The sequence below is a fragment of the Myotis myotis genome, unplaced genomic scaffold, assembly GCF_014108235.1.
Source record: "Myotis myotis isolate mMyoMyo1 unplaced genomic scaffold, mMyoMyo1.p scaffold_m19_p_8, whole genome shotgun sequence".
In the NCBI taxonomy this organism is placed as follows: domain Eukaryota; kingdom Metazoa; phylum Chordata; class Mammalia; order Chiroptera; family Vespertilionidae; genus Myotis; species Myotis myotis.
Genome location: NW_023416390.1, coordinates 36,374,526 through 36,399,406, shown reverse-complemented (window position 1 = coordinate 36,399,406; position 24,881 = coordinate 36,374,526). Strand labels below are relative to the sequence as shown.

General features: G+C 53.2%; 1 protein-coding gene across 1 annotated transcript; it reads right to left on the bottom strand.

Moving 5' to 3' along the window:
- Positions 1 to 10,895: 10,895 nt before the first annotated feature.
- LOC118662243 (G-protein coupled receptor 35-like) lies at positions 10,896 to 13,124 on the bottom strand. The gene is made up of 2 exons (XM_036320874.1): positions 13,032 to 13,124; positions 10,896 to 12,112 (listed from the first exon to the last, which is right to left on the bottom strand). The coding sequence occupies exon 2, from the start codon at positions 12,056 to 12,058 to the stop codon at positions 11,030 to 11,032; it is 1,029 nt and encodes a 342-aa protein (XP_036176767.1). The 5' UTR covers positions 12,059 to 12,112; positions 13,032 to 13,124; the 3' UTR covers positions 10,896 to 11,029.
- Between the last annotated feature and the right edge of the window lie 11,757 nt (positions 13,125 to 24,881).

Sequence of the window (24,881 nt, the reverse complement as noted above, 5' to 3'; positions counted from 1 at the left end):
AGGAGCTAGAATCTCTATTTTAGATGCAATCAGCAATGTAAAGGAATATCCATTAAGATTGGAAACACAAATTAAATTTAAGGAACTGCATTTGATGGAAAAGAATACAATGTTCATATAAAGTTTTGATGAACCAATTACTAACATAGAAATTAAAAGTTATTTTTTCTTAATACATTTTTATTGATTTCAGAGAGGAAGGGAGAGGAAGAGAGAGAGAGAAACATCAGTGATGACAGGGAATCGTTAATTGGCTGCCTCCTGCACTAGGGACCGAGCCCAAAACCCAGGCACGTGACCTTGACCGGAATCAAACCAGGGACCCTTCAGTTCACAGGTTGATGCTCTATCCACTGAGCCAAACAGGCTAGGGCAAAAGTTATTTTTTCCATATATTTCAAGATACAATGATAACATTACAAACAAGTGTTTTCAATTATATGTAAACTAGAGGCCCAGTGCACGGCCCAGACCAGCCCAAAGCTAAAAGCGCGGATGGCCACCAGGCTGTGGCTGGTTGGTGGCCACATCACTGCCTCTCTGCGCTTGAGGCAGGGGTGAAGCCAGGTGGGGGCGAAGTGCATGTCCAGCGTCCAGTTGAGCATCCCAGGCCCAGTTCCAACCAGCACGTTGTCTAGCACCCAGCGCCCAGCACCGCTGCCACAGGACCTACTCACTCAGGGGCCTGGAGATCAGCACCCGGCTGCCGTCCACAAACCAGGCAGCACTTGGTCAATGCAGAGCTGCTCGCAGGGCCCTGTCCCCTGGAGTGGAATCCCATAGCTCCTCAGCGGTTCCAAAGTCGGTGTGGGGTACAGAGGCGCCCTGCTCAGGGACGTGAGCACCTGCTTGCATTCCCCTGCTGCCGGGCACCTGTATAAACATATACACGTCCCATCTTCTCTGGCATCACTGGAGACGTTGGAGACTTCAGGTTTAAGGATTACTTTGTGTCCTTTGAAAGTGGTCTCCATCAACAGCCAGCTAGTGGCTCAAATGGAAAATTTCAGGTGCGATTCCCAGTGGTCACCACTGGGTGGCGCTCACAGACTTTTGCCCCGAGGCCATCTACTCCACACAAGGCCAAGTACTGTACAGAGTCTCACATGGCATTCATCAGAGTGCTAACCCTTTTTGTTCAGAGGATGCTCTAGACTTCCAAATTCACAACCTCTGTGGGCTCAGGCCATCCCATGGGGCCCCACGCAGCACAGCCACTCGGCGCTGAGGAAGGGTGCGTTTACAGGCCTCTGTTCTATGAGTCAGGAGGGGGAAACAGTTCCCACACAAGGTCCCCATATCCAATCAGGTACCAAGGATGAAAACCCTTCACTTCACATGAACTCCGTTCCACAGCCCAGTTCCCGTCCAACGTTTGCCCTGGCATTCCCACATCCTCCCCATCGGACGGTGGCTTCTAGAGGGACCGCATCACAAGGCCTCAGAGTCGCAGTTGCACGGGCTGCCATGTCAGGGAGTCCCAGCACCGGTCGCCCTGCTGTCTGGTGAGGCTGCCACTGCCAGACGCTTCTCTCTACTGACATTTTCTCTTTGAGTTTTTTCCTAAGTGGTCGTTCAGTGGCTCACACGGAGACTACTTAGATAATGATTCTCAGGCAACGTCTGCAACTGCAGGTGACTTGGACCCGACTCTGTGGGGTCCTTCCGCGTCATTCTGTTCGTAGGGGAGCAAGCACAATATTTTGTTGCTGATCTGTGTAATAAAATAATCCAGAAGCACAGCGAGAGTGTCGTTCTGTTTTCTAAAATATTTTTTTCCTTGATTTTATTTTATTATGTAAGTGATCACATAGCATTTCAAATGAAGGCCTGACAGAATTACAGTTTGGGGTATGTTTTATAAATGTACCTTCTATCAGTGTGACTCTCATTCGTAAGTAGTTTCCATCTTACTTGGTTTATAGACCCTGCACATGGGATGTTTTTATCACTACTACTTAGTAAGTCCCTTCTATTGACCCAGACACTGAGGCATCTGGTTCTCATATGAAGCCCCTGTGGCTTGTCCCTCCTGTGGTCCCGCTGTGTGGCTGAGTGATGACTGATCAAGCACACGGATGTCAGACACTGTTATGATTCCACGGCTGTGGTTCCCAATGGAACTCGCATAGAAGGGGGCCCCCGGTGCAGCCCCTTCCCCTGCCCTGGAGGGGAAAGAGGGTATTTGGGTGTGGTTGGCTCTCCAGGCCCCAGAACTTCGGGGTGGACCAAGGTTGGATTAACTCTGCTCATAAGACTAACCTGATCAACTAAATTTTAGTTTAAACAAAGTTGGGGAAAAATTGAATCATTGAATGTGTTGATGGCTCTGGGGGACCTGCCCTGTGGACGCTGCCACCACCAGCACCCGCACCCCATCCTTTAGCCCTGAGTCCAGCTCTGGACAAGGACTGTCACTGGACAGGGGCTGGCCCGGAGCAGATGTGCCTCAGGCCAGCCTGTAATGTGTGGGTTCTTGACTTCGTGCCGGAAAGATCTCACAATACCAGTTCAGATTGGTTGAGAGCATGTTAATTAATGCTGGGACAAGGAAACGAAGGAAGGAATTAGGGAAGAAGCAACAGCAGGAAGAGCCTCGGTGGTGCTCCGAGTCGGTTCTCTGGAATGTTGTAGGAAAGCAGTGCGGCAGGCGAGGTGCTTCAGCTCACTGGGAAGTAGAGAAAAGGGAGCCTTGGGGACAGGACCAGGGGTGAGCCTGGGTCGAGCTGCCACTGCCCACTGCTCCCCTGGTTGCAAGTCGTGTGGGGACCCTTAGAAATAAAAAGTTTTTGCCCAGGAAGGGGCATGGGCGTGCCCTAGAGTGAGCCCGCATTGAATCTCTGTCCTGAGGACTTTCTATCCTGTTTTTATTCTACAATTGAGACTCTTAGGAGAGGGTTTCACCAGGATATTCATCAGCGTTCCAGGTGAATTTTTAATATGCTGATGCATCAAAATGCGTGCATAGGGGAGCTTTGGATTATTCTTTGGTCTATTTTACTTTTATAAGGTCTGTCTGGTTTTAAGGGTTTTTTTGTTATTTATTCCCCAACTCCATCTGTCTTGGGATATAGCTGGCACAGATGGCATTAATTGGGTCTTTGTTCCCTATTTTCCAAGGCCAGGGTGATTGAAGCTATATATTCCCTGGTTGGGGAGGAGGATATGAATCGTTTGCTCTTGGTTGGGGAAGATAAGGTCTTGCAATTCATTAGCTGGACGCAAGCTGCCCAAACTGTTTGGCCTTGTTTAATTTTCTTGTCTCAGTTTTCCCATTCCACTTCCCCAGGAATTGTCCTAGCTTCTTTCTATCCTGCCAAAGGACTGTCCTCTCTCAAACTGGTTTCCCCAAGGCACCCCTCTTCTCCAGCCCCTCTTCGACCCCAAGTGACACCTCTGAGAACAGGGTTTCCCAGAGCACACTTCAGAGGGGTCTGAGCTCAGCTGTGACCCTGCACGGGCAGGCCCTATCTCCTGAACCCTCTCCTGGGACACACCCTAACCTCAACTCGGAAAAGTGCCCTGAACAAGCTCTCAGGTCAAACTCCTTAGCCAGGCCCACCAGCAAATGATGAGGGTGACAAAGATTGTCCAGGACCCCTGACTACCCTCCCCTGCTCAAAGGTCTGGTCTTGCATTTGGAAGGAACCTTAGAAGTCAAACAGTCACCCCTCCCCTGCCACCTCTGACCTCAGCCCCTGCCTGGCCACTCGCAAGGACAGTTGGAACTGAGGACTGTGGGCAGTTTAGAACTTGGCAGGGCCGGGCCTGAGACCTGGCAGCTGGAAGCCCTGCCTGCACGGCTTGACCCTGGGCCCCCGTGGCCCCCCTTGGCTCAGCCCACTGCCACTGGCTGCCATGGGACGTGAACCCAGTCGTGGGCATCCAGCTGTCCTTCAATTCTCAGCGCTCCCAGAGTGTGTCACCAGGCAGGGGGGCAAAGTCCACACCACTTGAGGACAATAGGCTTCACCCCAGCAACCCTGAATGATCCTGTGAATGAGGCTGGCACGGTCTGTCCACTGTAACCTGGGGTACTGGGCACCTGCCATGGCAGAGGAGGATCTTCTGTATGGAGGGCACAGCACAGCGTCCAGAACCCGACACTGCCAGTAACTGTCCATGCGGGTCACTGAGGTGGTCAGCTACAGCCACAGCCGGCCGGCTGGGACGCTGACTTGGGATTGTTATGCCCAGAGCTCAGGGTCCCCAATAATCCACCACCAGGGAGCCTCCTCCGATGCAAAAGCAACGAGTCTTTATTGATCAATTCTAGAATTGGCTCCCAGCCTCTATCCGGCACAGCGGTGAGGCGAGAGAGCGTGTCCCAGGAGAACAAAGATTATATAGGGCTAGCTATTTGGGGTGGGCTTTAGGGGTGGCGTGAGTTACAGAGATTGGTCAGGGTTTTACAGCATAAGGGTCAGGAAGTGACCATCACATTCTGAAGGTTGGAGCTGTCCTCCACTATAGCCTTATTAGGACCTTAGCTACATTTCTGGAGCTTTATTGGTCCACTCAGGTGGGTGGTTGGGAGAGTTAGGACAATACCAGCATTCTTGTGGTTACTCTCGGGGGGGGGGGGGGGCGGCTTGGGCTGAGGGCCCAGCCTTGCAAGACAAGATAGAGGAGAGGGAGAAGAGTGTGTCCCTGCTTCGTCCTTGAAGAGGGAGGAGGGTGTATTTCTGCTTAGTTCTTTCAAGTTCCGTTCTGTCCCTTCAGGATCCGGCTCTGAGTGTCCCACCTGTGACAGGGTGTGAGTGCGGCCCCGTGAGTGGCAGTTCTGCCTGTGGCTTCACAACCAGAAGCTGAGAGTGTGCCACACTGCAACCTCCACCCCCCGAGATACCAGAGACTTGCTCCCGGGCCAAGACGCACCAGCCAGGCCAGGGAGCACAGAGGCTCCTCCTGCCCATGACGCGTGGCGTTTGCAGTTCAGGCTCTGTCTTTTTTCACCTGGAATTCTGAACTTACCTGCTGGTGTCTGCCCAGCAGGCTGCACTCGTGCAGGTGGTCCGTCCTGGAAGAACTACAATCGGCTGTGTGATTGGGCACGCTGATGAAGCCCCCTGTCACCTCCCCGGGAGCAGCCAGATGCCAGATGAACATGGTGTGGACAGGGTCAGTGGTCTGAGGAACAAAAAGCACTCAGAGAGGGTCATGAAAATGTGGGAAACACAGAGGACACTCCCAATCCCGCTGAGGGTGCAGGGACAGGCCTCAGGGACCAAGAGTGGGCAGCGGGGGAGCACCCCTCACCCCCCACCCCCACCATTTTCATCCCTGCATCTCCCTTTGCACCTGCTTCCTCCACTTCTCACATTCAATACCTGCACCAAACAAGGGCAGCCCTGTCACCCCGGATGAACGCAGGGTGTCCCCCTGCGGTCCCCGGGAATCTTGTGATGTCTGCCTGCCCCATCTCAGCGGTGCAGCCATGTGGCCAGACTAACCTCCTCCAAGACACACAGGAGACCTTGAGGCCTCTGCTGGAAGCCTCGTGATGCGTCCCTATCCCAGGTTCTCCAATCTGAACCCCCGCCTGCCTCGTCGTCCCAGCAAGGACATGGGGAATGGCAAAGGCTTATTGATCAGCTCCTCCCCACATGGAGTAACTAATATTTTGGGGTCCACAACCCACAAAGCACTGAGGCCACAGGCTTAGTTCACCCCACCAACCCCTTCCCGCTCCAGGTGGGGCTCCCCTCAGATGGCAGGCCCAAGAGCCCGTCTTTCTCGTTACTAACCCTGCTGTGATTGTCCCTGGGACCTACTGACAAACACGTAATCGCTGTTCCTTTAAACACTTCAGAAGGTAGATTTCCTTCCCCGGGTTCCCTCCTATTTTCATCCAACCTTCCGTCTCAGAAACTTGGACTTGACTCTAGTAAGGGAACCAAATCACTCCACCGAGATGCTTCTAGCTCAGGCCACATCCTGGCTCACAGGAGAGCAAATTTGTGGTGGGCTCTGCGCCACGTCAGTCGGCTTGCTCAGAGACAGGAGGGGCTCAAACCTCCACCAGGAGACCCACTGCCCTCAGGCCCCAGGAGCAGCCCCGGGACAGAAATGGGGCTTGAACGTCACGTCTGTGCCCCGCGGTGCAGTCTCCGTGCTGGAGTCACCCTAAGTCCCCTGGCTGAGTGTCCTGGGCTAATGGGAACTCAGGCTCCTCTCAGCGCCTGAGGCAGGCCCTGCACTGCATTAAAGCCAGGGTCACAGGGCGAAACACATGGAGACAGACTAGACGTCAGGTGGGGGGCGCTCAGCAGAGGGCAGGGAGGTGGAATTGTCTCGAGCACCTGAAATGTATGTTATTCACCGATGTTGCCTCAATACGTTTCCGTTTTAAAAAAGAGTTTGTGATGCACTGACATCGATGCTGCAGTCAGGAGACCAGCCCAGGAGACGACACAGATTAGCCGCGGTGACCCAGCACAGCGCCCGCCGGGTCTGGAGGTGCAGGCGAGGGTCAGCCTGCCGCCGTCTCTTGTAAATGGTTTGTCGGAGCACAGCCTCACCGCTGCTTTACACAGCTGGCTGTCCCCAGGCCACGGTGCCGAGCTGACCAGGGAGGACGAGACCCGAAACATGGACTCTGGCTTCCTACAGAAAAGCCTGCTACACAGGACCGAGGGCGTTTTGTTTGTGAGAACAACTGTGCCGCGGGTGACTGAGGGCAGCTCTCACGTCACAGATGTGTGTCCCCACCGGCTCCCGGGTGCCTGCAGCCTGGAGGAGTACTCTGGCGCCACTTCCCTGCTGCCGGGGTCCCCAGAAAGTCGGCCTTGGAGAAGTCTCTGTGTCTGTGATGCAAGTAAGAAACTGTGACCGACCCAGCGTCCTCCGCCAGCCCACGTGGATGAATGACCAAGTCTTGTCCAGCGAAAGGCAAGCTTTCACCCCACCCACCTTCCCCACCATCCAACAGAGTCTGATCGGAGCAAACGCCCTCAGTCATCTCCCACAGGCCCAGAGCCCACAGTGAGGCTGCTGTTTGCTCACCGTTTTCCTAAGATGTGGCCCCACCCGACCCCGCTAGTAACTCACCCGGCGCCGGCGGCCGGCACCTTCCCGAGGATCTTTGGCCGCAGCCTCGACACAGTGACTGTTTCGTCAGAGCCATCGCCACTGGATGTCACAGATGGCGGCTATTTATCACATCCTTCCTCATTTCCAGGCCCCAAAGCCAACACCCGAGACAGGCTGCTGCCGGGGCTCTCCCAGCCGGGCAAAACCTCCTGAGTCTGAGCCAGAGCCGCCACAGCATTTGACAGGGAAATTAGTGACCATGTGGGGCAACCGTTGGCCTCTTGAACTGACCTCCATGTCACAGACGGGGACCAAGGCCTCCGCCTCACAGACAGGGGGACTCCAGGGGCCTCCAGGCAAGTCCCGGGGCTGTTTCTCAGGGTCACTCCGATCGAAAGCAGCAGGCAGAGTGGGTCCTTCTGTTACCAGCGAGATGATGAGACCTCGGTTCTTGTCTTGAAGGAAGATTTCGGTCAAGAGACACCGTGCAGCAAAGCAAGCGTTTACTGGCAGCAGCGAAAGCACACTCGGATGGGGTGTTTATGAAACCTGGGGCAGTGCAACAGGGACGAGCTGAGCATGGAAAAAGCCACAGGAGCCGAGGCTGGGCTGCTTTGCCTCCCTAGGAGGTCAGAGAAAAGGGGGCCTTGGAGACAGGTTTGGGGGTAAGACTGGGATGAGCTGCCGATGCCCATTGCTCCCCTGGTCTCCTGGGGTCCCTTAGAGCAGCGATCACCAACCTTTCGGACCTCACGGACCACCAGTGGCAACCGCTGCCTTAGAGAGAAGAAGGGGGAAGGGAGAGGCACGGGCGTGCTCCCCTTGGCACAGAGGGTATTTATCTCTCTTGCAGGTGGGAATCTTAGGGGAGGTCTCAGGTGAGGGTCTCAATAGAATATTCATCAGCTTCCCAGGTGTGTCCTTACAGGGTCATGGTCTCCACTGACCCGTCAGCACCCGGGCAGGGGGTTATCAGTCAATGCAGTTGGTCCTGAGGCAGCCAAGGAGTAGCTTGTCTGGTTTTGCTGCCTTTCTGGGCCTGGAGCTGAAATACAGCTGAGGCCTAGATGTTATCTCTAGGGAGGAAAGGGTTAGGGAGTCTAACCCGCATGACAGCGATATGAAAGGTCAGGGGGTCTAAACCGCATGACAGCGATATGAAAGGTCAGGGGGTCTAACCCGCATGACAGCGATATGAAAGGTCAGGGGGTCTAAACCGCATTACAGCGATATGAAAGGTCAGGGGGTCTAAACCGCATGACAGCAACATGCTGGGGGAGGGCAGAACCTGGGGACAAGGTTCGTGTTTTCCCAGTTTTGTCCCTTGCTGGGCACCAGGGGCTTTCTGCCCTGGTGCCCTGGCTCTGCTCATGTCTGTCCGACTGCCCCAAAATGCTGTGACTGAAAGGGGTTGCTTGGTGGGAAGGCCCACCTCGGCGCTTCATCATCCCTGGCCCAGGAGTCACCCCCAGGAGTCCTGGCTGGGACCTGCAAAGGGTGCCATGGTCTGGCTACAGGAGTCAGGCCAGGGGGAGGGCAGCTTCTTGTCCTCCGGGACCCTGTGATCTCCAGACTCCAAATCATGGACATTGGCTCTAGTTACCTGGACAGGCATGAGGTGTAGTCATGTCTGGAGCTGCACCTACATGAGGCTGACCCTGGATCTGAGGGTCCCTGGGACGCAGAGGGCTGAGAGAAGACAGCTGGTGAGGGAGGCGTTGAACATGCACTCAGGGAGCCGGCTCGAGGACGCCCCTGGACCCCTGGAGGGCTATTCTGTGAGCAGATTCAGTGTCTGCCGGCCCAGCACCCGGGCTCCGCGCAGAGGCCAGCAATGCCACGGCAGGCTCAGGTAGGGGGTGGGCAGCTGTGGAGTACAAGTTCTCATGAATGGGTTCAGTGCCCTTGCACAGGGACCCCACGGAACTCCCTCATCCCTTCTGCGGCATGAGGTCACAGTGAGCGGGCAGCTGTGAACGAGGAAGCAGCTCCCACCAGAACCCGGACATACCGGCATCCTTCCCATGCCGGCTCCCCGGTGCCCGACTGTAAAAAATAAACGCCTGTTGCTTCTAAGCCCTGCAGCCTGTCATGTTTTATCAGTGGGAATGGCCTAAGACCATCCCAGACCCTGTTCTGCCGGCTGTTGGAATTGGAGGGCCACCCTTCCCGGGAGGGAGGCTGGGGTGCCAGGGGCCTACACCCCTGGGTCTCCACACCCTGCATTGCCTGTTCACACTTTGGCCATGTTTCCGTTCAGCGTATTACTTTTATGAAGTTGGTTTGGGCCACAGTGAAGATTCATTTTCCCTTTGTTAATTATGTAAAACTTTAATCGCAGCTGGACACAGCTGCGTGGGCACTCCCTGCTTTTTTGTGACCCAGAATCCTCTTTGGCAAGAGAAAAGGTTGGATCAGTGGACCTCGGCCCCACAGAGCATACACCACTGGAGCGGGACATGTCACGTTTCTACCCCCGCCCCCACCCAGACCCACTCTGCCAAGGAAAGGAGAGAAGACGGTGGAGGGCCCGGAGCTGAGGGGGGTGTGAAGCAGGCTCCCCGCACCCCTCCACCCCAGTCAACCTGGCCCAGCTCCTCCACCCAGCATTCCACCCCCTTCTCTGCCAGGTGCTGGACGCAGGCCTGGGAGCAAGATGAGCAGCACCCGGGACAGCAGCCCAGGCTTTTGCTCCAGGGCTTGAGGCACAGAGACTGTGAAATCAGTTCCCTGTTAAGGATGGTGGCCCCTCCTCAGCATGGGTCTGGTCTGGCTGCCCTCAGTCAGCAGTCTGTTGTGCCCCAGAATTCCCCCAGGCTGGGAGGGCCTGGGCCTCTGGCACCCGATTCCCCAAAAGGATCAGTCCTGGAAGGTGACTCCAGGGGCTGCTCCTACCAGGGTGCTGAGGCTGAGGACACAGTAGCTGAGCCCTGCTCCTCCCACAAGTTTGCCAACAGCCGGAGCCCAAGGCCCCTGGCTCTCCCTGGGCCTTTGTGAGGGGGGTCTCCATGGAGCAGCCAGGAGTATCTTCCCAGAGTCAGGCCTGGGCTCTGGCTGCGGAGGGCCACTGGGCCACACTCAGCGGCCTCGTGGGGGACGACCGCCTCCCAGAGCCAGGACCGTTTTCACCACTACCCTGAGCGCAGCTGGACAGCTGAGAGGGGGGGCTGGTCGCTTGCTGCTCAGGGCTCTCCTCCAAGGACCCTCCTCTTCCTGGAGTCACAGGAGGGCCCTCTTTCAGGACCCGGTGGGAGGAACTTCACACACTACAGCTTCTGAAGTTTCAGGCATCAGGCCTGAGCCCGCTGAGGGAGGGACTGAGAGGCACGGAGCAGAGGGGACACTGTGGGTGGAGCTGAGGAGGTGGGGTGAGGAGGAAAAGGGGCCTGAGCGGCACCCCCAAAGGGGAGGAAGGCGATCTCTTTGACGCTCTTCAAGAATCCAAGTTAAACCTTTTTTAAAAAGAATTTCTTTAAACTCATTTGACAGCTGTGTCTCTTTAAATGGGACCCCGAGTGGAGACATGGCTGCCCTGCGGCCCTGGGACCTAGTCGGGTTATGTTGCAATGGTTGGAGGCTTTGGGAGACCCTGAGCTTCAGTAGACTTTGTATCTTATCATGATCTGGAGGTGACAGAAGAAATAATGTCTTGGTTCTCTGTAACACCCTCTCCAGTCGTCCAGTGCTCAGAGAATGGAGGGTGGAGGTCAGAGTTCAACCTGGCGAAAACGGGGTCACTGCGCCACGGAGCCTGAGGGCTGGACAAGGGAGAGAGCACCCGAGAAGCTGGGCTTTGAAGGAAAAGATCCGTGTGGTGGCAGTCCTTTAATTTTTTGGTTAAATTCTATTTGCAGAGGGAAAGCCCTGAGTTCGGGGCCCCTCATTCTGAGCCAGCACCCAAGTCAGGCTGCGCTCAGGGAGGCTGTTTCTTGCAGACACTGTGGCAGCAAGAAGAGGGTGGCTCCGTGGGGGCCCGGGACGCTTCCCACCTCCTGCTTCAGGTCTGTGCGGGGCTCACTCCTGTGCCCCTCTCCTCCGCTGCCTCCCCCTGGGCGCCCAGGTCGGGATGGTCACAGGCAGGAGCACCCGGCATCCTTCCCCAGAAAGGCCAGGGCCTGGCGAGGACGGCCCCCACCTCCTCCTGGAACTCTGCGGCCACGAAATAGTAGCAGACAGCGTCCAGGCAGCAGTTGGCGTTGGCAATGCGGGAGGCCACCTGCACAAAGGTGGCCACCCTCTGGATGGTGGGGCAGGCTGCATTCATCCACTGGGCCACGAGCTTGGCCAGCAAGGCCACGTGCAGTGGGAGGAAGCAGAGCACAAAAGTGGCCAAGTTGGCCATCACCACGCAGAGGGCCTTGAGGATGGGGGTGGTGGCCTGGGGCTGTGCCCGAGTCCACTCACGGTGGAGGCGCCGGAGCACCTGGCTGGAGCAGAAGCTCAGGATGAGCAGCGGGAGGAAGAAGAGGAGTAGGGAGAAGATGAGAGCCTTGGGGCCCCGTGTGTGACCCCGCCCAAAGCAGAAGCTCTCCCCTGGACGCAGCCAGGCGACTGGCAGGGCCACAGCCCCGATGACCAGCAGCCAGAGGGCTGCGCAGGTGAGGGCAGCCTGGAGGGGGCCACGCCAAGCCCGGGCCCGCAGGGGAAAGTGCAGGGCGGCATAGCGGTCAGTGGCGATGGCTGTGAGGAGCCACATGCTCATGTAGGTGTTGACATAATAGAAGCTCTGCAGGACCCTGCACAGGGGGCCCTCCTGGGCCCCCACCCCCTGGCCCAGCGTGTGCAGGACTCCCGGCAGGCTCAGCAGCAGCAGGCAGTCAGCCACCACCAGGTTGACCATGTAGATTCGGGTCTCCGTCCACCTGCGCATGCGACAGCAGAACACCCAGAGCGCCAGGCTATTGAGCAGCAGGCCCAGCACCAGGATGAGGCAGATGGAGGCTATGGTCGCCGCCTGCGACAGGGTGCCCCTGTCTGTGCTGCAGCTGTTAGAGTTGTTCCCAGGGCCATCGGCCACAGGAACCATGGCTGGCGCCCGAGAAGGTGGGAGGATGGTGGGAGCTTCAGCAGGCTGTTTCTCCTGGGGACAGGGAGGGAAATGCTGCAGCCTCCCTCCCTTCTTCCTCCCTTCCTCCACCCCCTCCAACTTCCTCTCCTTCTCCCCCCACTTCCTGTGCCAGTCCCAGGGCTCCCACACGACCTGGATCAGGGTGCCCCTCTCCTAATCCCAGGGGCTCCACCTAAGCCCCTGAAGACTATGGACCAACCAGCTGCCCCGCCCTGCCCAGTGGCATCCTGCCAGGCAGGGGGCTCTGTATGGGCTCCTCTCTGGGCCTCCTGACCGAAGGCTTTAGCTCAGTTTAGGACCTTTGCTGACCTAGGCCCCTGCACAGTAAGCCTGTCCCCCCAGGGCCATCTGGGCCTGTCCAAGTGCCATCCACCCACAGCCCCAGCAGTGGGGCCCCCAGACTCCTCTGGGAGGCAGAGCTGGCCCACGGTCCTTCCTCAAGAGCTCAGGGCCCTGCCCCACACCTTGGAATTCTCAGGGTTCAGGACCTGCTGCCACACTCAGGCATGGCCCCAGCCTGGGACTAACCAGGAGGCATGAGGGCCAGCTGACACCTGCTCCTGGAAGCCCTCTGTGGTGGCCAGTGAGGTGAGGGCAGAATGGGCCTTTCAGAGGGAGGGACTGCCGTGGCCGGTGTGCTCAGTGGTTAGAGTGTTGGCCCGTGCACCAAAGGGTCATCGGTTCGATTCCCAGTCAAGGGCATGTATCTGGTTGCAGGTTTGATCCCCAGCCCCTGCCAGGGCACGTGTGGGAGGCAACTAATTTTTCTCTCACAAGATGTTTCTCTCTCTCCTTCCCCCTCCATTCCTCCCTTCTACTCTCTCTGAAAAGCAATGGAAAAATATCCTCGGGTGAGGAATAAATAAATAAATAAATAAATAAATAAATAAATAAATTTCAGAGTGAGAGGCCTGACTTGGGGTGTACTCACCAACCTGGAAAGCCAGGGCCTTGAGGATTTGGGCTGCGGCCACTCTGCACACAGCCAGGCTGCTCGGGCTGGATCCGGCCCCAAGGCTGTGTGGTCGCCACCTTCATGCTCTCCTCCAGTGGGCGGGGCATGTCTCTGAGGTATCTGGCAGGTAGGCGGTACCTCCCAGAGCCTCCCTCCTGGCCTACATGTCCCCCAATACCCCTGCCTGCGGTGCATGACACCTTGCACAACCTTCCTTCCTGTCCTCAGCTCTGCAGCAGGGCCTCCAGCCTCACATGCAGGCCTGCTTTGGCTGGGCCATGCTCCTCCTTCCCCCCCGAGTAGCCCTGTGATTGACACGGGCTGGGGAGCCCCATACAGGAAGGCCGTGTGGTTTGGGGCTAGCAGAAAGCCAGCCTCATGCAGGAGAACCCAGAGACCCTAGGCCAGCATTCCCCGTCCAGGGCCTCGAGTCTCAGAGGCCTATGTAGAGGGGACAGGCCCACAGCTGCAACATGGGGCACCTGTACTGTCAAGATGGGAAGGTGTAGTGGAAGCTGTGGGGTGCTGCCTGGGGACCCTCTTCAGGACAGAAGTGCACACTGCCTGCTGGGCTACGGCCCAAGGCCCCTCTGGAACTGCCTTTAGCAAATGACTCTCAGAGGTCATGTATCCATCGGCCTCAGAGTGGTCAGCTCAGGTCACCCAGCTCAGAAACACCCCGCCTCACTCGCCCCTTCCAGGTGCGGCTGGGAAGAGAACTCTCAGGAAACCCCTGTGTGCCCCCCAGTGCAGGGGTGTATCCTAATGCAGGGGTGGCCTCACCCTTGCTGCACCCCATGCTGCAGCCCTCTGGGGACCCAGGCCTGAGTGAGGGGTAGGGCTGGGGCTGGGGCTGGCTGAGGGTGACAGTGAGAACCTGGCCAGGCTGCCTGTAGGAGGAAAGGGGCCATGACTCCTGGGCCCTCCACTTGAGGACCACCTGGAGGAGAGCAGGGGGGAGAGGGAGCCTCCTCCATGAATTTCTGAGAGGTGATGGCTGCCAGCTGGCGATACCCAGCAGGTGCCCGGGGGGATGCTTCGAGGAACAGCTGTCTCCCCAGACCTGGAGCCGGGTGGAGTGTCAGGCACTTCGGGTGGCACTGTGAGTGGCAGAGCCCTGAGACCCCGCAGTGGTGAGAGGGGAAGGGCCCGCAAGAAGAAGAGGAACACAGTTGTTTAATAATTTTCACCCGACTAACCATAGGTAGGAGGTTTTCTTACCAACCCTGGGAAATTGGAGGATGTGCTGTAAGAAGAAAAGCAGACCTGGTAAAATATAAGAGACACCTTGGGACCCCGATGGGTCCATTGCTCAGAAAAGAAAATGAATTTTGGGAATAGACAGAGGACAGGACGGACTTTGATTCGGTTGCTGTGACTGGACCCTGACCCCCTCTGGGAGTTTGCCTCAGGAATGCTAACCATTCTCTGGTCCCAGGGTCCCAGGAATGGGCTGAGCTGGGTTTTAACACCATTGACAATTAACTACCTTATTATCGGACTTTAACATCCTGGAAGGAGACACAGCCCACAGACCCCACAGCCATTCCACCACCCTCCTTCCCCTTGCATGCAGCCTCTCTTCCTCATCCCTATGTGCCCAGCCGGCTAGTAGGAGGTGCTAGAGCAGATTTCCATGGATGGCCTGCCGCTCTCCCATACTGCTGGCAGCATTGGAACAAACACTCACATATGATTTAACCCTGTCTCTGCTTAATTGGCTCAAGTAGTGACAGGCAGCCTGGACCCGTTTGTGTCCGGTTTCAGTGGCGCCTTCCATAAGAGGTGTGTACCAGAGGGCATCTCTTCACGGCCAGTGCTTTCCCAGTGGCAGGGGCTGAAGGGCACCCAGGCTCCCAGGGGACAGGGTGCCGTCTAGACTCTGCACGACATGGGGAGGCTGGCACATCTCTCCATGTGTGGGTTTCCGTGTCGTCTGACTTTCTGTGTCGTTATCAGATGGTCACTTTGGGGATGTGGGCAGCAGTTTCCTGAAGTTGGCTGGACTCCGCATTCCACCGCCCCCTCCCTGGGAGCAGGGGCAGCTGCAAAGCGGGTCCCTGTGACATAGGCAGTTAGACGGGAGCAGAGTAGGAATGAGAGGCCAGGTCCAGGTCACCACGCAGAAAGCCCTGGGTGTCGAGCAACGGGCAAAACTGGGAAAACAAGTGTTTTAGGCTGGAGCCTGGTCCCCAGGGTGACCTTTCCTCCCCTTCCATAGCACTAGTCACATGGTTTATACCCCCTCAGAAAAGGAACAGGGGGCTGGAGAATAGCCTTCTGACTCCCATACGAGCCCCCTAACAACCACTCCCTTAAGCACTAAGTCCCCCCCCCGCCCCCGTTCTTCCCCCCCTCCCTCCCAGGACATTGAGGTTCTGACCCGAATCAAATAATCTTAATAAGAAAGCCTGGGGTTTGTTCACCACAGAGACAAGAGTTTTGATCAAACTAGAGATAACAGCCAGGCCCCAGAAAAGCAGCAAAACTAGATGAGGCCTCAGGACCAGCTGCAATGGCTAATGACTGGCTACCGAGCACCAACCAAAATCAGTAGAGACCAGGGCCTTGAAAGGACACACCAGGAAAGCTGATGAATATTCTATTGAGGTCCTCCCCTGACACCTCCAGATACAAACCCTGAGGTGAAGGACCCAGCACACTCTAGGGCAGCCTGCGCCTTCTTCCCCAGAGCAGGTGCTCTCTCTGCCCACCTTTCCTCCACCTTCTTTCCCTCAAGGCACGCACTTTGCCTTTCTTTCTCCTAAGTTCCAAGGGCCCCCCTTCTGCCTCTGTAATGCAGCTTCCTGAGTCCACACAGCCCACCTGGCTCACTTCCTCTACCTTTGTGACTTCTAAGTAAACTTTCTCTTATAATCAGTTTTTGACTCTGACTTCTCTCCTAGCCAAACTCCAGGACCAAGGTCTAATTTCACCATTAATACTGCAGTGGCCACCCCCTCACTGTGGCTGCGTGGGCTGGCCTGAGGCTGGCACAGCTCTGTCTGCGTCCCTCCCTGAGCCTGCATCACCTCACTCTCCAGCACTCTGTGAAGCCACGGCCTGCGTGGCCTCGGGTTCAAAGACTTGGAGAAAGAGCTGACGTGCAAATTAACCACACAAGACAAGAAATATAAATTTGGAAATTATGGGGGAAGCCAGTTGTGATCTTGGTACAAGGGACCAAGTTCCACTGAGTCTCCATTCCCATCTGCTTTTATTTACTAGAATACACAATTGCCTTTTAGGAATGCAAACAGACATATCAAAGGTGATGTTTGGTAAACAATAAGATTATCAGGTTGGGGGAGTTTGCTTTAGACCATTGAGTCAGCAGTAGGTAATAAAATGCAGATATTCATCCCAGTGAATATCAAAAAGCCCATTCAGCCTTCTGACTGGACTTCTCCCATTTATATTAATTACTGTTTATCTTGGTTCCCAGCAGCACTCCCTCTGAGTGGGACATCCTTCTGGGTCACTGGTCTCATGTGCTTAGGAAGAACCCTCTGAGAGCCCGTGGACAGTGGGGATCCCAGGCAGCTGGGTCGCACTGACAGGACACTGCAGCCCCTCCTCCAAAGACTGCCTTCTCCCCACACCACCTGAGCCTCGGCTTAGCCCCCAGCAGGGACAGGAAGAGCCTTCTTGAAGCCAACTGCCCCAGAGGAAAGACTCAGACACTGGGCACCAGTCAGACAGGTGACAGACTGTTAGAAACAGTGGCATTGGGATACCCAGCAGCACCTCGGTCTCTGTATGAAAATTGTCGACCACTCAGATTCTGCATCAAACCCAGCTCTCCAATCAGAAGCAACTTGATTCTGGGCAGTTCTCTGGGTCTTTCCCATGCCTGCATTTATACTCTGCAGCCACCTAGACCTGTCCACACCTTGGGGACCTCAGATGGCCCCCACTTCCTGGTAGACACCTCACTCTCAGCTGACCACCCACACTTCCTTTAGCTGTTCCCAACTTGCCGGGGTCCAACCCCAGCAGGTCCAGGGGTTCCCAAAGGCGTAGACGGAGTCAGCGAAGAAGGAAGGACACGGAGACAGTGTTCAGTTGATCAGCAGCCTAGCCAGGATCTCCAGCCAGGATCTCCAGCCAAGTTCTGGTCTGGATCTCCAGCGAAGTTCTGCTTAGCATCTCTAGCCAGGTTCTGTGTCCATGTTCTCTTGCTAGGTTCTCCAGGTTCTCCAGCCAGGTTCTGTAGCCATGTTCCCTCGCTAGGTTCTCCAGCCAGGTTCAGTCACCAGGTTCTAATCAGGTTCTCTTGCCAATTTCTGTAGTCAGGTTCAATGCAGGATCTTTTGCCATGTTCTCTCCAGCGAAGTTCTTCTGTCTTCTGGTTCCTGTGTAGGTTCTGTCTCTCTCGGTTCTGTTTTCTTACATCTGTATTTATACCAGTTGATTCCAATCCTATCAATCTCTATTTCAAAGGTTAGGGCGTTTCTTATCTCCATTCCAGAGAGTAAAGATTATGTAGCTTAAGCATGATTGTTCGTAGTTAAAGTGATTAATTACCCACCTGGCACTTAGTTAAGAGGTTTTATTCCCTCCCTAACTTCAGGGGAAAATCCCTACCTGGGGAAACAACCTTTCTCAGAGACCTTGGTTAAAACACATAGTGCCAAGAAGGTGAGCAAACATATTAAGAACAGTATGCCATATATGCCAGGTCCCTTGAAACAGCAAGCATGGACCGGCTCCCGGCACCAACTGGTCTGGGTTGCTAAGCCCTCACCAGCCTAATCCCTCCAGACCCTCTCCAGAGTGACTGTGGCCTCATGCTGAACAGTGTCCCAAGCCAGATAAAATACCCCAGGTGTAATCCAAGGAGAGGAAGCATGAGCTTATGTCCTCCCACATTCTGGGCCCTATGCTCGTGCTGATGCAGCCTCACAATGAATCCGTTTTTCTTTCAGATGCCTATTCATTGCTAATTAGTGGTGAGGCTGATCCTGACCATGTACTGGGCTGTCCTTAAGCTCTGGAGGGAGGGGGGCTCGTGAGAGGCTCCCCACTTGGCCTGGCCCAGCCCAGAGGCCTGACTCTGGTGTTGGGCACCCAGAGTCTGTGGTTCATGATCAGGGTTCATAAGTCAGTTCCTGGGATGCTCACCATCTGTGCTTTTGCCTCTGTTGCTTTTCTTGTCATTCCTTCAGGGATCCTGTGAAAGCCCAGCTGCCTCCATGTGCTGGGGCCTCATCAGGCAGGAGAAAGATTGGAGAGCTGGGTTTGATGCAGCTATAGGCTGGGAAGGAGCAGCACCCCTAAAGGCCAGCAGGGTGGGGCCCTGTGCATCCATAGGAGGTGGACAGGTCCTTTGAGAGCTGAGTGCTTCCTCCACGTCAGGAGACCCTGCAGAGGCTCCAGAAAGGGCGCTTTCCCCCTCCTGCTGCTTTAATTTCCTCCACCCAGTGAGGACAGAGCAGGCTCAGCCCAACCTGTGCAGGTATCACAGCCACTGCCCCTCTGAACGCAGAGGAGCCTCCGAATCCTTAACACAGGTTCCAGGAGGCTACAGCCACCTGGGCAGAGTTAAATTTTCAATCTAGTGCTCTTTTCTGATCCACACTGGCCGTCAGGCCGTCCCTCTCCTTAGTCTTACAACGCTGGGGCAGGGAGGGGGAAAGTACTGGAACCAAGTACTAGGCCCAATTCTTGCTGGGGTCCAACCCCAGCAGGTCCAGGGGTCCCCAAAGGTGTGGACAGAGTCTGCGAAAAAGGAATGACACAGAGACAGCGTTCAGTTGATCAGCAGCCTAGCCAGGATCTCTAGCCAAGTTCTGGTCAGGATCTCCAACGAAGTTCTGTCTAGGTTCTCCAGCCAAGTTCTGTCCAGGTTCTCCAGCTAGGTTCTGTCCAGGTTCTCCAGCTAGGTTCTGTCCAGGTTCTCTAGCCAGGTTCTCCAGCCAGGTTCTATCCAGGTTCTCCTGCCATGTTCTGTCTCTAGGTTCTTCAGCCAGGTTCTGTAGCCATGTTCTCTCACTAGGTCCTCCAGCCAGGTTCTGTAGCCATGTTCTCTCACTAGGTTCTCCAGCCAGGTTCTGTCGCCAGGTTCTGTAGCCAGGTTCTTCGGCCAGGTTCTCTCGCTAGGTTCTGTCTCTAGGTTCTGAGTGCTGTTGTCTTGTTACCTCTGTATTTATACCAGTTGATTCCAATCCTATCAATCTCTATTCCAAAGGTTAGGGCGTTTCTTATCTCCATTCCAGGGAGTAAAGATTATGTAGCTTAAGCATGATTGTTCGTAGTTAAAGTTATTAACTACCTGCCTGGCACTTAGTTAAGGGGTTTTATTCCCTCCCTAACTTCAGGGGAAAATCCCTACCTGGGGAAACAACCTTTCTTGGAGAGGTGACCTTGGTTAAAACACATAGCGCCAAGAAGGTGAGTAAACATATTAAGAACAGTATGCCATATACGCCAGGTCCCTGAAACATATGCTGTGCAGATGTTTCTTCCCTGCAGCGACTGTGCCAAGCAGCAAGGATGGACCAGCTCCCAGCAAATTCTGCCTGTTCTCCTGATTCCCAGGATCAGGACAGGACTAGACGTCTACATGACAGCAGAGCCTGTCAGCACACTAGGCAGTTCCTTGTGAAGCATCCATCTTATATAAAAACTGGTGTTTGAACTTTTAACCCTGCTATTTCTGGCTTCTGTAAATGCTTGCTGGCTTAAATAATAAGGAAAATAAGACTACTCCCATTTCAGAAAGGCCATTAAACCTTCTCCAGACGAAGTTATCAGTGCTGGCACCTGGCCAAGCCTTTGGTTGAGGTCTCAAAGCCCCAGCACATAGGGCCCTTTAAGAACTTGCAAAGGAGACTGGAAAAAAACCTATATTTGGGAGACAAAAAAGGTAAAATGGTATAAAAACAGGAAACTTCCTGTGTGATTTTGCCCAGAATTTGAGAGACATTTTCCTCTGGGCCCGCGTGTAATAATAATAGTAATAAATGTAACTCCATCTCTCTAAGCATTGCTTGGTTCTTCTCCGGTTTTCTGTAACATTATTGGTTCCCTGAGATTCCGGGAAAACCAACCCATCCTTGACCTTTTGGCCTCCGGTGTGGACTAGGTTGAGGACCAGGGGAGCCAGATAGGCCTCCGGGAGGCGCTGCTCTGCTGATTTAGCAGAATTGAATCGGGGGACTTCGGGCACTCTTGGACCTCAGCCCAGGACCCAGCCGGCATCTGGAGAGAGTGGACGGACACATCTGGACCTGTCGACAGAATCGGTAAGGTAGGGGCCCCAGTCAGTCAGGCCCACTCCAAGTGAGTAGAAGGGGGAGCTTGATCACTTCCCTGGAAATCAAGGACTTCCTCAGGCAAATTAATCAGGAATCAGGTGGACTGTTTAAACTCTGGGTAAATATCTGGTAGAAGTCAAAACTTGGGCTGTCTGGTATATAAATGTGGGACTCGGAGGTGAGTAGATTCAGATTCGATTAAGGAATTATGGGTACACTCTGCTGTTTGTTTGTGTGGGACTAGCCAATTTGCTACTGAGAAGGGGACTGGACGCAGTCTTAACTCCTCCGGTAGGTTCTCACCAAGATGTTGATCGAGAATTCTGTTCTGGGGCATGGGTGCCGGGAGTGTCCCCACGCCCATCTGGGGAGTTGGGCATTGTTTCATTTATCTGCTCAGCTCCAGTCTGGGCTAGTCTACTGAGAGAGTGTGAGTACGGATGTTTGTCTGTCTTGGCATAATTATCTGCTCATTAACTGGTCTGTGTGAAGCGAAAGCTACTTTCATTTATTCTGCATTTCAGTTGATTCATCTGGCTAAACGTTTGGGCTGAACCCGTGATGGCCTGCAAAAGTCCCTAGAGATGTTTGCTCTCTATCACAGAGGGAATCAGGCCACTTAGCTAATAAAAATTTCTATCTATCGGTTGCTCTTCCCTGAGTTGTAAAATTGCTGTATTAAATTGAAATTTTGAAGTTCTGGGGTAGAATTAAAGGCTAACACAAAGACTGGCTAGGTTCCAAGATTGCTTGGTTCTGAGATTGCTTGTAAGAAAAGCAAGAGAGAAGTCTTTTCAAGTTAAATATTTTCTTAGCAAATTAACAAAGCAGTAAATTTCAAAGAACTAAGAACTTGATATTTATGGTTTTTCTTATCTCTTTTGGTGGATGGAGACTTCCAGGGGCAGGGCTTACAGCTCCGCATGGCGGAGAGATTTGTGGGCCCTGTCCCAGCCTGTGACATCATAGTCCTGCATGAGCCACCTGAGGCAGAACTAAGGCTGAAGTTATTATTAACTGTCTATGGACCCCGTTAACCCTGGTTGTGTCTTGTGTGGGCTGTTGTCTTCAAGGTTGTGTGTTTTGTATGACTTCCCATTTTCAGTTATTTATTAGGATCCTCATAGAGGACATAACCTGGTCTTTCCCTTCCTCCCTCATCCTGATTCTGACAGCATCTGTAACTGGATTAAAGATCTTTTATTTCAGGAGGCCCTCCAAGCTTTCAGTCTGCAAGAAATCTCCCTATACACCCTTATCCTCATCCGCTATCTTTCCAGGCTAACTAAGAGTCATTTTTCTCCACAGGTTGGACCCCAGCCTCTGGGAGGGAGCACTACTACTACAGTGGTAGTCTGTGGTTTTCTCCAAAACTCCCACTGTTTAAAGGGGACAAACAACTGGATGGGGTCAGGGGGATTGGTCGGAAAGATCAATAGTAGTAAAGGAGGAGGATTTAAGATCCTCTAAGGCAGCGGTTCTCAACCTGTGGGTCGAGACCCCTTTGGGGATCAAACGACTCTTTCACAGGGGTCGCCTAAGACCATCGGAAAACACATATATGATTACATATTGTTTTTGTGATTAATCACTATGCTTTAATTATGTTCAATTTGTAACAATGAAATTGGGGGCTACCACAACATGAGAACTGTATTAAAGGGTCGCGGCATTAGGAAGGTTGAGAACCACTGCTCTAAGGGTTTAGACTGGCTGCACATTAGAATCAACTGGGAATCTTTTTAAAATCCTGATTTCTGGGCCTCATCCTCCAGAAATTCTGTTTCTTTGTTATGGGGTGGGGCCACAACATTAGTAACAAAGACAGAATTTCCAGAGGATGGGGCCCAGAAATCAGGATTTTAAAAAGATTCCCAGGTGATTCTAATGTGCAGTCAAGGTTGAGAACCACTGGCTTAGAGTAGAGAGGAAAAATCTATGAGGGAAAGCACCTGTTACAGAAAGAAAAAAAGTATCCTTAAATGTAAAAGCCTAAATATACAGGATCTCAGACCATTTGCCTTGTTTCAGGACAGAGTAAATGGTTAATGCAGAGAGGGGGGAGGGGTGCCAGCAGTTAATTCTGAAGCAGGGAGAGATAGGTTTTTGTTGATTTTACTGGCTGCAGACCGCTCTGCAGGCATAGGGGTCTGGTCTGTAACCTACCACCAGGTGTCTTATCAGAACTAAACTAAATTCAAGGTCGTAAGTTTTCTGCCAGCACAATTAATCTTTCTCTGCCCTGGTTTATTCTTTTTAACCCTTCCAATACTAAATTAAACTGATATAATATACTTGAAATTACATAAGAAAAATATAGCAGTTTGTACTAGACAAGTTTCAATTTACCTGTTCTTAGTTTTATCACAGAAGGTCTAGGTATGTTTTCTTGAAAGTAAAAGTACATTTAAAATATGTTCATAAATATTAATCTAAAAATGCTGACTATTCACTTTTGGTAATCAATAAAGGATTGAGGTTTCTAAGAATAAAGAATTCTAATACATTAAAAAACAAAACAAAAAAAACTAAACTCCCAGGAGCCAAGTGAAGGAGAAACGAAACTGAAGTCCGCAGCCGCCCTGGTGATTTAGAACTCGTCGCTAGGCAGACTCAGCCCCTGAGAGCCAGGTGAAAGAAGGCGGGGGTTGGGGGGGGGGCAGGGGGCTGGATGTCCAAGCTGCCTGCAGTGGCCCTGGATGAAGCCGCCACAGTGAGAAAAGTGGGGGACAGCAGAAATTTACCTGACACTAGAGCTGCCCCACTGCCGCCCAGTGAGTAATGAGTGTTTTACAACAAGCAATACAAGACTTAGGCCTTTGGCTTGCTGGCTACAGCAGTTAAAACAGAAACCAGTGACTGCTACTAGCCTTCCTGCAGCCCCAGGAATAGAGCATCGAGCCCGGGATCTGTGAAAGCAGCAGATAGAGCTAATGAAAGCTCCCTGTTTGCAAATGCACTAAAAGGGTTCAGTACCTGTTGCTGCTGGAAGAGGAGGGGCTGATATCCCCTTCCAGTGCACTCCCTTAGGAGAGGCCTGGTCGCTGCTCTGCCACAAAGGGGACTGGTGGGAAGACAAGTATAGCAGGGCCCTGTAACTGATAAACAGGATTAACAAAAAGGGCAAAAGAAAGGCACTCTCCCTGGACCCAGGAGCCATCAGGACTTTGAAATTCTCCAAGAGAGGAGGAGTCTGACTGAGAGACTGGCTGATACCCCATTGGGTTAGAAGAACCGGAGGCTGCATATTGAACTTATAAACTGCAGTTTGCTAGGCAGAGGTCCAAGCCCAGTTGTATAGGTGTTAAGCTGCCTGTGTACAGCAAAACAACTTTCTCCCGTGCCAGAATACATTTTAGGGAAATTGGACAGACTGTGTTTGTGGCTAGAAAGGAGAACTGGGCACCATGCACAGCCCTGACAGTGGTCTGCAGAAAACTATAATAGACTTAGATGATGCCTGCATCTTCATAGACATGGTTCCAGAGAGACAAGGACAATTTTGCTTTGTGTGGGAAGGTTAAGAATAGACTTTAGTCACCTTCCTAAGATGTTTGTATAGCCCTACCATGTGTCATGTTTAGTAGCAGAAGAGTTAGCTGTCAGAAGTGGCCACAGTGCCAATGTTATACTTCATTATATAAATATAGTAATATTTAATTCTCGAACAGATTTAAATGCAGTTGTCAAAAGGGCAGGTGCCCAACTGGGCAAAGAAGAATACCCATCAGGTTTTGGTCTCTATTGAGAGACAATTGGCAGCCTGTATACTGTCTTGCAGGCCTGTGTGACCATGCCCATGTCAGGGGTGGCACAAAACTCAACTTTAGCAAACTGGGGAAGGCCTGTTTAGAACAGAGGGAAGTAGTGAAGTGGTGAATACTAGCCCTCTGTTACAGGAATTACAGACCCCGTGAGATCCTGTGACATGTGAGACCCTGTAAAGAAATAAAGCTCTCTTAGTCCATTCTGAGAGAACAAGTCAAGTAAGGGAGCCCTACTACAGGGACAGCTGTGACTATATATTTGAATATAGACACATTTTGAATTTCTTCTTGCCATTTGAAGACAGTTATATTACTCTGAAGAGTCCATAAAAAGGACTGACAAGGAAAATCAGAAGATCTTAAAGCAGGTCAGTATATTTTTCTCCTTATATAATTCCTCTGAAATTTAGCAATGCTTAATAAATCATGGCGATACATTTCTTTGCATAAATTCATTAAGACTCGTTCCTAATAGTGGTTTTATTAACCGAAAACTTTGACTGGAGTATCATGTTTTAAAGAGCCCTGTCTGGACTCTGAAGACTTGAAGCCAATAAGAGTGCCACGGAAAAAGCCTGCTTGGGAGCCCTGAAAATGACCTGCACTGAAGCATCAGGCTCATGCCCTACTGTGCCAAGCCAGCTCAGCCAAGGGTTCAAAAGCCTGAGGGTGGCAGATGGATGAAGAAATGACAGACAAAGAGAATAAGCTGGGTCTAGGTGGATCTTCCTGTGCCCTCTAAGCTGGGACTTGTTTATGGCTTTGCCAATAGGTCAGTCCAAGACTTAACCCTATAGCTG